At 41.8% G+C, this 14553-nt stretch overlaps 1 protein-coding gene across 3 annotated transcripts in view; it reads left to right on the top strand.

Annotated features, from left to right (window-relative positions):
* birc6 (baculoviral IAP repeat containing 6) overlaps positions 1 to 14553 on the top strand; it is a 172503-nt gene that overhangs the window by 55788 nt on the left and 102162 nt on the right. For all 3 annotated transcript variants that reach the window (XM_039621872.1, XM_039621873.1, XM_039621871.1), the window contains exons 5-23: positions 654 to 765; positions 1193 to 1275; positions 1366 to 1591; positions 2139 to 2308; positions 2992 to 3050; positions 4389 to 6047; positions 8537 to 8686; positions 8774 to 8999; positions 10091 to 10251; positions 10431 to 10562; positions 10731 to 10862; positions 11276 to 11442; positions 11819 to 11952; positions 12144 to 12305; positions 12429 to 12560; positions 12960 to 13057; positions 13158 to 13305; positions 13419 to 13552; positions 14372 to 14518. In XM_039621872.1, the coding sequence (XP_039477806.1) occupies positions 654 to 765; positions 1193 to 1275; positions 1366 to 1591; positions 2139 to 2308; positions 2992 to 3050; positions 4389 to 6047; positions 8537 to 8686; positions 8774 to 8999; positions 10091 to 10251; positions 10431 to 10562; positions 10731 to 10862; positions 11276 to 11442; positions 11819 to 11952; positions 12144 to 12305; positions 12429 to 12560; positions 12960 to 13057; positions 13158 to 13305; positions 13419 to 13552; positions 14372 to 14518 (4232 nt within the window). The remainder of the gene's footprint in view (positions 1 to 653; positions 766 to 1192; positions 1276 to 1365; positions 1592 to 2138; positions 2309 to 2991; positions 3051 to 4388; positions 6048 to 8536; positions 8687 to 8773; positions 9000 to 10090; positions 10252 to 10430; positions 10563 to 10730; positions 10863 to 11275; positions 11443 to 11818; positions 11953 to 12143; positions 12306 to 12428; positions 12561 to 12959; positions 13058 to 13157; positions 13306 to 13418; positions 13553 to 14371; positions 14519 to 14553) is intronic.

Raw genomic sequence — 14553 nt, 5'->3', positions numbered from 1 at the left:
AATAGTTGAATGCCTTGGACACGTAATGAAAACCTTAGATATTTCACGAAAACTTGATCACCATAATGTTAAGAGATTTGTGACTGAGTCAGAGCACACATGGGTTCGTGCAGATAAAGGGACAATTAGGAGGGTTTCTGTCAGACAAATACATCAGGGGGGCAGCTGCTAAAAGGCCATTACAAAGCAGCAAACAGATATTTGAAGCTGCTGGTGTCTCTGGAGACCCACGAAAGTCAAGGTGTCGGATCCTCCAGAGACTTGCAGTTGTGCATAAACCTTCTATTTGGCCAACCCTAACCAATGCTCACAAGCAGAAACGGCTGCAGTGGGCTCAAAATTACATGAAGACTAATTTTCAAACAGTGCTGTTCACTGATGAGTGCAGTGCAACCCTAGATGGTCCAGATGGATGCAGTGGTGGATGGTTGGCGGACGGCCACCATGTCCCAACAAAGCTGCAACGTCAGCAAGGAGGTGGTGGAGTCATGTTTTGGGTCGGACTATTTCAGAAAATCAGAGAAAAATATCATTTGCATAATAATTTGGAATGCGGTGTAGTGTGAACTACAAAAGCGATGTAGTCAAAACAGCATACCAGGTATAATTTCAAGAATGCCTTGTATTATTCTAAAAGGTGTTGTTCTCTGCAGATCCCTGATGTACAGCGAGGCCAACAGGAGGGAAACATTCACATCGTGGCCACATGCTGGGTACAGGTGGGCTCAGCCTGATCCAATGGCACAAGCAGGGTTTTACCACCAGGTGGGTTCTTTGACAATTCTAAGCTGCCTTTACATCTGTCAGCTCTGAGGAGCAATATTATATGCACACATGTGGTTCACATGAATCACAATATTTGAAAGCACTCAAAGGGAAGATTTGCATGGTTAGTGGAAGATGTTGACATTCTACTTGACTATAAGATTATGAAGTTAAAGGAACACACATGGACTCATCCAACCATGTAACCATGTAATTTGCTTTGTAATGCAAACTAGCTAAAGCTATGGCAACTTTAAGTGCACTATTTTTATCTGTAGTGATTTCATGTTTTTTTTTTTTTTTTTTCATTTATATATTTATTTTTTTACAACATGGGCTGTACAAACACTACATTCATTACAATAAAAATCAGCAGGGAAAGTAGGCGGTCAGTGAAATTAACCCCCTCCATACTGTGTTCCTGCAGCCTGCCTCATCAGGGGATGACAGAGCCATGTGTTTCACCTGTAGTGTGTGCCTGGTCTGTTGGGAACCAACAGACGAACCTTGGTGAGTGGATTATTAAATAAACACACAGGCATCTTACTCACAACATAATAATTGTATTATAATGGCAAGTGTTTCTTTATTACTCCCCAGGTCTGAACATGAGCGGCATTCTCCCAATTGCCCATTTGTGAAGGGAGAGCACACACAGAACGTCCCACTGTCGGTGACACTGGCAACAACACCCGCACAGTTTCCAAACAGCCCTGATAGTTCAGACAAGATTGCTTGCTATGGTTTTGGCAGCTGCCCACAGTTCCTGGCTGCTGCCACCAAGAGGGGCAAGATTTGCATCTGGGATGTCTCTAAAATGATGAAGGTCAGAGTACCAACCAGTGCCATCCTTGCCTGGCTGACTCTTTACCTGCACAATGGAATGCATGCACAACACAGCACTTTATAGTTCCAGACAGTTTCTGCCCTACCAGGACTTAGAACAAAAAGCAATGCAACAGTGATATCACAAATGCATCGACCTACTTTATTGGTAAAAGGCATGATGGCCAGTAAGGGCAGTCAAAAATGTCTGGTTAAAGCAGCTGATTAAAGTAACTGATCCTTGTTACCAACCCAATGCACTTCTTTTAAGTTATAATTTCCCCGATACACATGGTGCATAGAAACAGTTGAACAGCTTTGTTTTACTTTGTTACCATATCAGATTTGTAAAGAAGTCGCACATGTGGTCCATGTACGAGCCTCAGCAGGACAGTACTACACTTCCCGAGGCTCTTTTAAATATATGTTACATGATTTGATTGCTTAGCTTGGAGCATAAGCAGACAAAAGTTGAGTGAGTAGGGCAGTCTTGTTTAAGTTGTTGACTATGTACCCAGGTAAAAAGTGTGTACCTGTGTGTTCAACAGGTGCACTTGAAGTTTGACATCAACCCATATGACCCAGCCATTCTGAGACAGTTGATCCTGTCCAGTGGTGAGCAGGGCCAGCATGCACTAACCGAGTCTCGGAGACCAACTTTGGCATGGTTAGAAGAGTCATCCTCCTGCTCCGATTTACCCAAACTCGAGGGAGATAGGTAAAACACACATTCACGTTTTAAACTTGAAAGATAATTTTATAGGAATGTTCTGTTTGAAATGATATACAAGGATGCAGTGTTTTAGAGTTGACCAGCCCTTTCAGACTTATGGATTTTATAGTATTTCCAGTATAGAGAATGTTCCTGATACAAATTGAGAGGAAAATGTTCTTTGTTGCAGCATGTTTCTCCTGACATTTTCCAGAATACATTTCTATTCTGTATTCAACAGTTTATTTATTAAATTAATTATCTATAAAAACCCTATACAAAATGTATATTCAAAAATTAACTGTTTGAGTGTCGGGGGAGCACGTACAGTTTGTATCAGAAACTAATTTGAGCGTATAATGGCATCTGCTGCTTGGGATTTTTGTGGTGAACGTAGGTTTGAACTGATTGGTTTGTTCTGCTTTAAGTAGATGATAATGACTTGTCTGTGACATAAAATGTGACAGTTTAGCAAAAGCTAATACTTTTCTTTTATGTGGGAAAAAAAGGTGAAAGTGTTTAAAAAAAAGAAGAAGAAAGAAAACAAAAAACATTACAATAAACAATGTAAAAATAAAAGTAAAATAACAAAAGTGATTTAACTTATTATTTGTGTGTTTTCACAGTCAGGGTTCTTAGTTTTTGTTTTTTGATATTAGTCTTGATTTTTCTCGCTTGTTGTTTTCCAGCGATGACCAGTTGGAGGATTCAGACAGTGATGAGCATTCCCGGTCAGAGTCAGTACCAGGTACAAGCATTTGCAACTTGTTTTTTTTTTTTTCTTTTCTTTTCTTTTTTTTTGAGGGCTGCCAGTGTCCTTTTTGTAAAGGTTCAAAGAAACTATTGACATTGTTATAGTTTCATTTAGATATTTATTTTTATTTTGACTTTGACTTAACATTGATACTAATATTACTTTGTTTCACATATTTCATGTGTCTAGCATCTGCTGTTATTCTATTTTTGTTGTTTAATGATTGTCAGCAAGCACCTTCTAGGTACATTTTTTGGCAGTAGGAGCCTTTTACATTCTGCAAGTTGCTGGGAAACAAAGTGAAAGTACATATTTCAGAGGAAAAAATTGTCACAGAGTTCAGTGTTTCTCTTTTTTTAATAAATAGAATGAATAAATAGAATTTTTTTTAACAGTCTGAAATCATAACAATCACAAGATACTATGAGTGCACTAAGTTCCCAGTAGGGTTGGGAGATTGGACGAGCATATCGACTATCGACGATAGGCTGAGCCCATCGGCCATCTTTTTTACAAGGGCGATTTATTTATTTATTTGCCCATGAGTGAGTTTGCTAATAATGATGGAGCAGTCAACAGGAAAAAAATAATAATGCTGTTTTAACAGCACCCTCTTTCATCTGCGAGCAAATGCACCCTCCTCAGAATGCACCGAAATGCTTGTTGATGGAGCTGCAGAAGCTAGTGATAGCCCAGCATACTCAGCCGGATGGTGGACACGTACATGCTGTGCAAGTTCGTGTTGTTTGAGTACTTTGCTCGCACTATATTTCTGCACAAGTGGCACACCGCTTTGGTTACATGCTTAGGTTTACCTCTTTCATCTTAAATTGGCGACTTTATATATTCTTTTAGTGCTGTCAGCATTAACCCACCATCATCACGACTAACCCGATTAACAATTAACCCATCTGTTGTGCAGACTGAGTCAAAATCCCGGAAATGTCTCTGCCGACGCATTTCGGGCAGTTTGTCCAAAGTTTATTCATTCTGTGCTATAGATGGGTTGAGCGTGTTAAAAATTCGAATAGAAGACCACGTTAACGCTGGCAGCCCTAATTTTTGGGGGAAATTAGTTTGTCCATGTTTGGACTTCTGTGTTGTTAACGCACAAATCAGTCCGTGCATGATTACATCGCTCCACCCATCAAAAAGTCTGCACATCCGGGAATATTTTGCCCATCGTCAATTACTGGACTGACAATTGTCGGTGGGAAAATTTTTACAACCCTATTTCCCAGCCTCATTTAAATAATGTTGTTTGAATTACTGATGTCATGTTATAGTTTGGAGAAGACTAAATCGGGCCATTTTTTTTTCCTTCTCTTTCAGGCCAGTCGTCCCAGTGGGAGAGCATGGATGTGAGCCTAGGAGTGACGGCACTGAGTGTGCTTCAACAGCCTGAGAAGCTCCAATGGGAGGTAGTAGCCAGTGTGTTGGAGGATACTGTTAAGGACCTGGAGGAACTAGGTGCCAACCCCTCATTAAACCAAACAAAGATTCATAACCAGGCCAAAACAAAGGACAAGGCCCCTGACCACCACAACATTCCCTTTCCCTGCCTGTTGGCTGGAGGCCTGCTCAGCTATCGCTCAGCATCCAGTGTCCCCATGGTTCGACCTACAACCACAACCACAGCTACAACACGCAGGACTGCAGATGGTCCACTTAGGACTCATGGGACCGAGCCCTTTCACCCTGGACCTCTACAGGAACAGGGTCCTATGGAGATAGAGACTTGTAATCCTCAAACTGCAGCACAAGAGCAGGGTTTCTCTAACTTAGCAGGTTCCCAACCTGCTAGCCCCTCTTCTCTGCCAGCTGTACGCAGGACTATACCCGTGCTGCTGCTGTACAGTATCAGAGAAGTAGATGACAAGTCCTCAGGACAAGTCTTTGCTCAGATGAATAACCTAATGAGCAAGGGGCTCCATGAGGAGGGCTTCACTGTGCCACAAATCATTGAGATGGAGTTTGACACCCACGAGCAGCTTCTTCTTCAGGACCCCCCCATCACTTATATTCAGCAGTTTGCTGATGCTGCCAATCTGGCAGGGTTGGATGGGCATATGGAAAAATGGAGCACACTGGCTGCAGCAACAGCCTCCACTCCGCCTCGACCTGGAGCACTGGTACAGTGCTTGAGGCTGCCCAAACAGCTCGAGGAGGAGAATCTCTATGTGGACTCGATAACACCCTGCTGGGATGGTGTGCACCTGCTGGTTGCCCTGCAGCCCTGTGGCTCTGAGTCTCTGAGTGCTACAAACCAAGTAGAAGCTCTTAACAATCTCAACCGCCTGCACTCTGCACTCTGCAGCCAACGAAAAGCAGACCCCTCACATCCAGTTGCGAATGGGGTGGAAGGCCACCACCCAGGGGGATCGCCACCACAGACACCGCTCATCCTTCCCCCAGGAGACCAGCAGCAGCAAAGGTCCCCAAGTGATGAGAGTGGAGGCGGATATCTTGCACTATACAAGCTCAACTATTCCACCCGTATTGTCACCTTGAATGAGGAACCTATCAAAGTACAGCAGATCTGGGACTCTCGGGATGCCATTACCTCACTTATTTTGCTTCCCCCTGATGTGCTTGACAGCAGGGAAGATGACAGTGAAGAGGCTCCTGAGGAGGCTCTCCCAACAACTCCAAAAAATAGTGCTTCTGGGCGTGGAACAGGTCCGTCAGGCTCTGCTGAATCTGGAACTGGGACTGCATGTGGAGCAGCTACCAACAGCAGCAGTGCTACTGTTACCAGTCCCTCCACCTCTGCATCCACCCACAAAGACTCCAAGCGGCTGGAGGTGACAGGCCTGGGCCACCTGGTGGTAACAACACGGGCTGGGTTTATTATGATACTGGACCTGTCCACACTAGAGGTCCTGGCTAAGGTGGAGCCACCCAAAAAGGAGGGGTCAACAGAGGAGACGGACCCCTTTGTCTCAGTTACCTATTGCTCTGGGACAGATCGCCTTTGTGCCTGCACCAAAGGTAGGTTTTTCCCTTCTTTTTGTTACTGCATATTTCCCTGCTGACAGTATTGCTGCTGATGGAATGTTAAATGTTGTATTCTATACATGATGCTGTATTATTTCCAGGATGAAAGGACATTTTGCATAACTAGTGAAACAACACTGTGTTCATAATAACGATGTTGACTAGAAAGATTCCAGCATTTGTTTATTTTCTCTTTCTTGTGTAATGTATACGGTGGGACTAATGAACCAGCAAACACAGATTTAGGTTGAAATCCAGCTCTTTGAGTGAAAACCTTTGTCTTTAGTGAATACACATGAAGAAGTTAAACAGTTTAATGGAATGCTAACTGTGCAAAAGTCTTAAGCCACTCATGATTTCGTTATATTCTACCAGGAAAATGGGACATCGGTGCAGTGATTTATTGAAACAAAAATAAAAAAGAATTCTCAAGAGCTTAAAAGTCAGTATTTGGTATGGTTGTCTTTTATTTTTCAGGGAGGCCTTCTTGTCATTTCTTTAAGTAGTTTTCTTGAAGTACTTTCCAAAGCTCTTCTTTGGATGTTGGCTGGATTTTGTTCTGTTGTCTGTGTAGATGATCCCACACTATTTGAGGTCTAGGATCTGTAGGTAGGCCAATCCATAGTGTTCCATTCTGTGTTGTATGTAGGTATGTATCATTTTACTGTATTGGCAGTAATCGAATGAAGAGGCAGTTATGCTGTCAGCTCATCTGGATTTTTTTTCCTATCTCTTAAATACATGATTTTTAGATGCTGTTGATCTGTTGTAGGTCATTCCCTTTCATTGAACTTACTCAGTGCAGCAAATATAGCATGGGATGTCATGTCCCTGTGTGTCCTGGCTGAAGATGCCTATTCATGTCTTTTAGATTAGGGACTGAACCACCAAGTTGCCCTCTGATGCATCCATCACTGTTTGAATGTTAGCTAGAAAAGAATAGAAAAGGGTAAATGAGGCAAGTTGTAGAAAAGCATTATATAAGAACCAGTCTGTCTGTCATGGTTCTCAGTCATCCTAGTCTAGGGTTATGTGCTCACAACCAGAGGCGTTTGTCTGAGAGCAGAAGAAGGTGTCACCAAACAATTTTGTAGTGTGAGGCCAGAGCTTTTAGCGGACAGGAATGTCTTATACATTCACTGACCTTATTTCCATCTCGTCCATGTTTAATATGGACGAGTGTTTATAAAATGTTTAATATAAGCCTCGATCTCTCGAATAGTATAAAATAAAGAAAAGAACAATAGGCCTACTTTAAAGTTCAGAAATGCTGCTGTGGTTTTCCTGGGACCTTAGCTGGGACCTTCAGAGTAAGGGATCTTTAAGTATCACATGAACCAGGCCTTTACACTGCAAAAACTCAAAATCTTACCAAGAGTATGTGTCTTATTTCTAGTCAAAATTATCTCATTACACTTAAAATAAGACAGAATCAGCTAAAGGGCAACATTTCAGTAAGCTAAAGGAACTTGTTCCAAGACAGTAAATCTTAAAACTAGACAATTTTCACTTGTTCCATTGGCAGATTTTTCACTTATTTCAAGCTAAAATATCTTGTATTAAGTAAAAAAAATCTGCCAATGGAACAAGTGAAAATTGTCTAGTTTTAAGATTTACTGTCTTGGAACAAGTTCCTTTAGCTTACTGAAATGTTGCCCTTTAGCTGATTCTGTCTTATTTTAAGTGTAATGAGATAATTTTGACTAGAAATAAGACAAATACTCTTGGTAAGATTTTGAGCTTTTGCAGTGTACTCCCTTTCTTGCAGGACAGCGAATAAAGGACACAAAATGTCACCCCGAAGTACACGAAGGATTTGGTGGTTGGGTTAGTGTAACTGGACAGAGTTACTGACTTTCCACCCCTCTTGGCCTACAACACACAGAGGGGTACCCACAAGGTTTAGCAAATAAAAGGAGCAGCACTCCAACTCATATTTTGTCTGAGTTGGAATATAGCACGCACACGCGCGCGCACACACACACACACACACACACACACACACACACACACACACGCATACACACACACGCATACACACACATGCTCAACTTGAATAATCTGAACATGGGGAAATGCAGTCATATACCATTTTGAAAATTGTCTTAAATAATATGAAAAGGAAACAAAATGGTCTCATTTTTGTCCTGGTAATGTTTCAACTTTTTCATAACATTATGAAAGGCCACATATAGTGTGCTTCACAGCCTGATATCTTACACTACCGCTACTCCACAAAGTTGATATCTCTAAACAAGACAGTTTTCCTAAGATTTTTGTGTCTGAGCAATTTTACTGTGAAATTACTACCAGTGTCTATATTTATTTATTATTAGAACAGAATAAATAATAATTTTATATGAATTTATTATATGAAACAACATCAAATAATCTCACGAATTAGGATTAATATTTCTGAAAAACTAGAGGTTCTTTTTAGAGTATCTTTTTCTAATGTTAGTTTTGTTTCTGGTATCCTGAAGGTGGAGAACTTCATTTCCTTCAAATTGGAGGTGTGTATGAAGATGTAGATGACGGAGACATGTTTATTGATGGCCCCCTTTCTAAAGGGGCTGAACTGCTGCTTGAGGGGGCCAAGCCCTCCTCTAACCCTTCTAGTCCCGGGATCACAGGTAGACCTGTCTCTAGACACACTGAGTCAGTAATTTACTTCATCAGTTTTGATGTGTAACTTGAAAAGTGTTCTGGCCTTTGTGTAGGAGTGGACCTACTGGTGGACCAACCACTGACCACAGAGATTCTGATGTCCCTGGTAGAGCTGACACGCTTTGAGACTTTGACCCCACGCTTCTCAGCCACAGTTCCCCCATGCTGGGTGGAGGTGCAGCAGGAGCAACAACAGCGACGCCACCCACAGCACCTTCATCAGCAGCACCATGGAGATGCAGCCCAGCACACGCGTACTTGGAAACTTCAAAGTGACAGGTAGCAGTTTTAATTATCTGTACTGATATGCCCGAGCTAGTGGCTTTATAGTGTAAGGATGCACATTTATCTAACAAGTCAAAGATTGCAGGAGGAGACACAGTCCCACAGGGTTGTGAGGAGATTTTTCTTTAAGGATCACTCTTCCTTGAAATCTTTGCCTGTTGCCAACAAACATAACAAAATACTAACTTTTTTTGTATGTATTAAGTACCGACTAGTGCTGTTGTACTGGTTTCTCCTTTCCCTGCTTTTACTGTCAGTGTAAATGCACCTCTCACATAGTGGAGTAGATGAGAGAGGTGGAGCAAACATTTGAGCGGATTATAGTCTCTTAGATAACTGTTAGAGTGAGCAAGAGAAGCAGACAGGGAAAGCATTAACGACCTAAGCTTTTAATTTTTGTCAACTAGAGTTTGTGGTAAAGTAAAAAAAAATGTACAAAAGAAAGAAGCTGTTGGTGTGAAATCATCAGATCCTTTGCTCTTACCCTCTGCTTTAATGTGCTAGCCCACTAACAACAGGTACACTCCAGCTGACACGCAGGGTAGAAAATCCTAAACCGTATAGAAATGACATGAATGGATCAACTCGTTGTCACCAGTCTGTGTTCCGGGTATCATTACCACATCTCCCAGTTGATAACCAACATTTTGAATAATTTATTTATGAATCTGCTACTAATGTATCAAAACAGTTGTCAGTCTTGTTTGCTAGTCAGGTCTTCGCACATGTTCCAGTCACACTTAGACATAACTCATGTTTCGAATCATTTTACATAAAGTCCCTTGAATATCTTCTCTAAAGTCATATGTAAATTGGATGTTATGGGAAGTCATCTTTCAAGGTTGTGTACTTGAATCTCAGCTATAAACAACAGTTCTAGAGCAGCAAATTCTACTTTTGGTTTCTGCTTTGTATCTTGATCATACTTTCCTCATCTACTGGAGTTACATACATTTCACCATCAACTGGTATGCACAAGGGTCTGTGTGATGTGTAGCTTGACATGCTTAATATTTGAAATGGTTGATAATGTGAACGTCTAGGAATAATTTCTTTAATAATGATGACCTCTGTTCTGTCTTCAGCTCTAGCTGGGATGAGCATGTGTTTGAACTGGTGCTGCCTAAGGCCTGCATGGTGGGCCATGTGGACTTTAAGTTTGTCTTGAATGCCAACATCGTCAACATTCCTCAGATCCAGGTCACTCTGCTGAAAAACAAAGCACCTGGGCTGGGCAAAGTCAGTGGTGAGGACATTGTTTTAAAACAATTAATGATTGCTTTTAACCAGCAGTGTTTCAGACAAGAGCAGCTTTGTTTTGGGGGTGAAGTTTTCATCATTTCTCATTCAGTTAGTATGTATTTTATTCTTACCAGATAGAACTGACTTTATACATCTCAGTATTACTTCTTATCTCTTCAACAGAAACAGCTGTGGACAGGCAGATCTCGTTCCCTCTTTCCAATGTCCTTCATGCAAATGGGGAAAGAAATGGCCAACCTGTAATGCAAGACTTCACAGAGGACATCCAGTTCATGGACATAGAGGAGACATCAGGTCAAACATTTTAGGCAGTTTCAATTTATAAACACTTATTTGCCCTGCAGATGATCACTCACTTAGAACCTTTCGTTTCAGATAATGACTCGACTTTGAAATTATTTCTTTCTTTTTGTAAATAAGCTGTATGTAAACATAAAATTATGGTTTCGTTAATTATTGCAGGCTCCATGTTGTGTCCATTCCTGGAAGACCACAAGGAGGACATCCTGTGTGGTCCAGTGTGGCTGGCCAGTGGGCTAGACCTCTCTGGCCATGCTGGTATGCTCAGCCTCACTAGCCCCAAGCTGGTAAAAGGTAATAAACACATATACTGAAAATTGAGACCTGGCTCTCAGACTAAAGCAGTTTCAATAGCCACCTGAATCTCAGACTGGTTTAGAATTAATGTTTGTTTCTCCAGTGGCATTGGTGATCATCAAGACTGCCAAACACACAGTTCATTTCAAGTTGATGTAAATATAGGAATGATGACAATAAAGTTAATTTGTCAAACCAGTATTCCAAACCCCTTTGGATGCCCTTTATTTGGAAATTCATGGTCAAACTCCTACCTAAGATCGTCGTGATATAAACAATTCAGTGAGATGGTTATAATGCTGACTGTTAGATGTGAAATGACTCCCTGATCATATCCTGCAGTTCATATTCATCTACACAGGTGTGTGTCAGTGTTTCACAATTGTCCTATTGGTCCCTCTCTGCTGCAGGCATGGCAGGAGGGAAGTACCGCTCTTTCCTGGTTCACATCAAAGCAGTAAGTGATAAGGGCACGGAGGAGAATCCCCGCCCCGTGGTGAGAATGCCTAGTTCCAAGCCTCAGGGCACCAAAGCGCACTCACTGTCAACCCTCCTTCAAAGGGCTCAGGCTTCTAAGGTACACAATTACAGTTCCTAAGCCAGTCAGATGGCACATAAGTGTTGGATTTCATCAAGTTACAGCCCGTTTAGACTAATGTTTCTATATGTTTTGTCAACCGAGGCTGTCGGCTCATTTGTTTCCACTGAAAATGGAGAGTTTATTTATTTGTTTTAAAATAAAGAAAAAACGGAAGATGTTTACTTGATTGGTCCAAAGTGAACTGTCGAATAATTCTTATACTATGAAAAGTCTTGTTTTTGCAGTCATTTTGTTTTCCAAAATAAAAACATCCCAAAAAATGAACAGTTAATCTACCCTTGACTTTGTGGAACTACCAAATACCAAACAAAGCAACATTCATGTATTTGCTACCTTTTATTTTTGTGTGTAGGAGAAAGTCTCCACAGTGAAGACGGAAACCTCAGCTCCATCAAAGAAAGTAGAAAACCTGCGAGGATGCGACCTGCTTCAGGAAGTTTCAGTCACAATCAGAAGGTTCAAGAAGACGTCAATTCCCAAAGAAAGGTCAGATAACTGCTGAGGTGCTGCTGACACTGTGGTCAGGTTAAACATTTAACACGGATACAGCAGATCTACACACAGAGAAGTGTGCTTAACAATATTTCATTATAAAGGACAATTTTTGCTTAGATGGTTTTTGTTTGGTGGTTTTTTACAAGTTAACTGGTCTGTGTCTGCTGCTTTGTCATTTTCAGGGTCCAACGCTGTGCAATGCTGCAGTTCCCAGACTTCCACGAGAAGCTGCTGGATGCACTGTGTCGGCGAACAGAGGGGGGCCCAGCCACTGAGCATGCCCAGAGCCTCATCCTAGATATCTTGTGCTGGCTGGCTGGGGTCTTCTCCAATGGACCTTGCAGGTAGAAGTCAACCTGGCGATATACAGTTATAAGACAGCATTACCATAAGAGCTCTAGATCATACATGACCATCACGTTCACATTTTACTAAGTTGAATGTTGCATTTTGTGTCCTCTTTTTAGCCTAAAAGAAGGAAAGGAGAGTCTGCTGGTGAAAACCAGGACGAGGCTTACGGATATTGTACGGGTGTGTTTCTTTGAGGCTGGCCGGAGTATAGCACACAAATGTGCTCGCTTTCTTGCACTTTGCATTAGGTAAGAAACCTGTTTGAGCCAAAGATGCAGACAGTTCTTTTACGCTTGGGCAAATTTACAATTTAACACGCATAAGGCAGAGACCTTGTTCACTGATGGAGTGCTGAAGATGCTGTTTGTTAGGCAGGTCCACTCTTTTTAAAAGGGAAGAGAGACAGAGTGTGGAGTTAATTTCTCACATTCGGCATAAAAAGAAAGTAATGGGTGCTCTGCTGAATGCGTTGTGTCGGCCAACATTATGTTTTTAAGGGTGAGAGGGCTCTACCACAAGTCAAGGCTTACATTACAGGTTATTAAGTTCTTGTAATGTAACGTGTTCTCTCTTGGTATCTTTTTTTTTCTTTTTTTAAGGTTTACTTAAATAAAATAACAAGCACGTAGTTTTGTTTCTTGTTACAGTAATGGGAAAGGAGAACCAAGTCAGCAGGGTTTTGGCGTGAGCCTTCTGAAGGCTCTGCTGGACAACATGCCTTACTTGCCTGCAGCAGCAACTGGTGGTGAGTGATTGAGCAACATCTAGCACTCTCCCTTGTCTGTGTTTCTTGACTGTCCAGACTTGATATTTTACCCTCTCCCCTTTCTTCTGTGGGCTTCCAGGCTCAGTGTTCTGGTACTTTGTGTTGTTAAATTACGTGAAGGAGGAGGACCTGGCAGACTGCAGCACTGCTTGTGCCTCACTGCTCACCACCATCTCTCGACAGCTGCAGGACCGCCTCACACCACTGGAGGCCCTGCTGCAGACCAGGTATCTGTATAGCTGTTGAGTCTAAACCCTAGGTTCAATAAATTACGTTTTTCTCATTTTATTGTCACCTAATTTTATTCCCCTTTCTTGGATGTTTATCTATTCGTTCCCAGGTACGGACTGTACAGTTCTCCGTTTGACCCGGTGCTCTTTGACTTGGAGGTCAGCGGTTCCTCATGTAAGAATGCTTTCAACAGCAGCATCGGAGTGCAGTCTGATGAGATCGACCTCTCCGACATACTCTCAGGTATGAGCATTGAAACTTCACAGTAATTTCTTTCTGTGAACACTGACCTGAACTTGGAGATCTTAAAGCACTCCTCTCCTTTATCACAATAAGGCTCTATAATGTGAAAATGAAATACATTTTGATGACCAAGTCTGCTCTGACACCTAGTTGAGAGGAAAAAAAAAACAAAGCATCTTTTACCTTGCAGGGCTTTTAAAGTACAGTGTGCAAAATATACACTGAACAGTTTCATAATATCTACTATATAATAAATCATTTCAAACTACAGACCATGTATGGCTTGTCAGATTTCAGTGAGACTTTTTGCAACTTCTAATTTGGCCTTTCCTGTTGAAGCTGCAACTTATGTGGGTCTACCCATCCACACACCAAAATTGCACTTTCACTGGACCTGAAAGATTCCAAGCTAGCTTTACACAAAAAAAAGCAAGCTAGTAAACTGAGAAACACTTGAAGCCCATGAAGTGGAGACACTTCTGCTGAAATAACATTCCACAGGGTAACTTGAAAGGAGGCTGAATAAGGTGACCCTGAGTCCTCCCTTAGTTATGCTGCAATAGGTCTGTACTACTGTGTGTGTGTGTGTGTACCCCCTCCAATCACCGTCAACAAGTCACGGCAACTGGCTGCTCCTCCATATGCTGGTTCTCCTGGGGGTTTCTTCTTGTTAAAAGGGAATCTTTCTTTCCCACTCTCACCAAGTGCTTAGGAAAAACATTTAAAAGAGCATTGTGTTTTTAAGGGTGAGAGGAGGAACTCAAATGCTTGTTTAATATATATTTTTTCAGTTAGTTTTGAATGTTGTATCTTTCATAGGGAATGGAAAAGTGAGCAGCTGTGCAGCAGCAGAAGGCAGCTTCACAGCATTAACAGGACTCTTGGAGGTGGAACCTTTGCACTTTACTTGTATCTCCACCAGTGATGGCACACGGGTGGAGCGAGATGACGCCAGCATGTTCACTGGTAACCCTTTGATGTTAGCATGGTTTTAGCTGAGG

Source organism: Oreochromis aureus, linkage group 13, assembly GCF_013358895.1.
Source record: "Oreochromis aureus strain Israel breed Guangdong linkage group 13, ZZ_aureus, whole genome shotgun sequence".
NCBI classification, from domain to species: Eukaryota; Metazoa; Chordata; class Actinopteri; order Cichliformes; family Cichlidae; genus Oreochromis; species Oreochromis aureus.
This window is presented reverse-complemented; position numbering and strand designations above follow the sequence as displayed.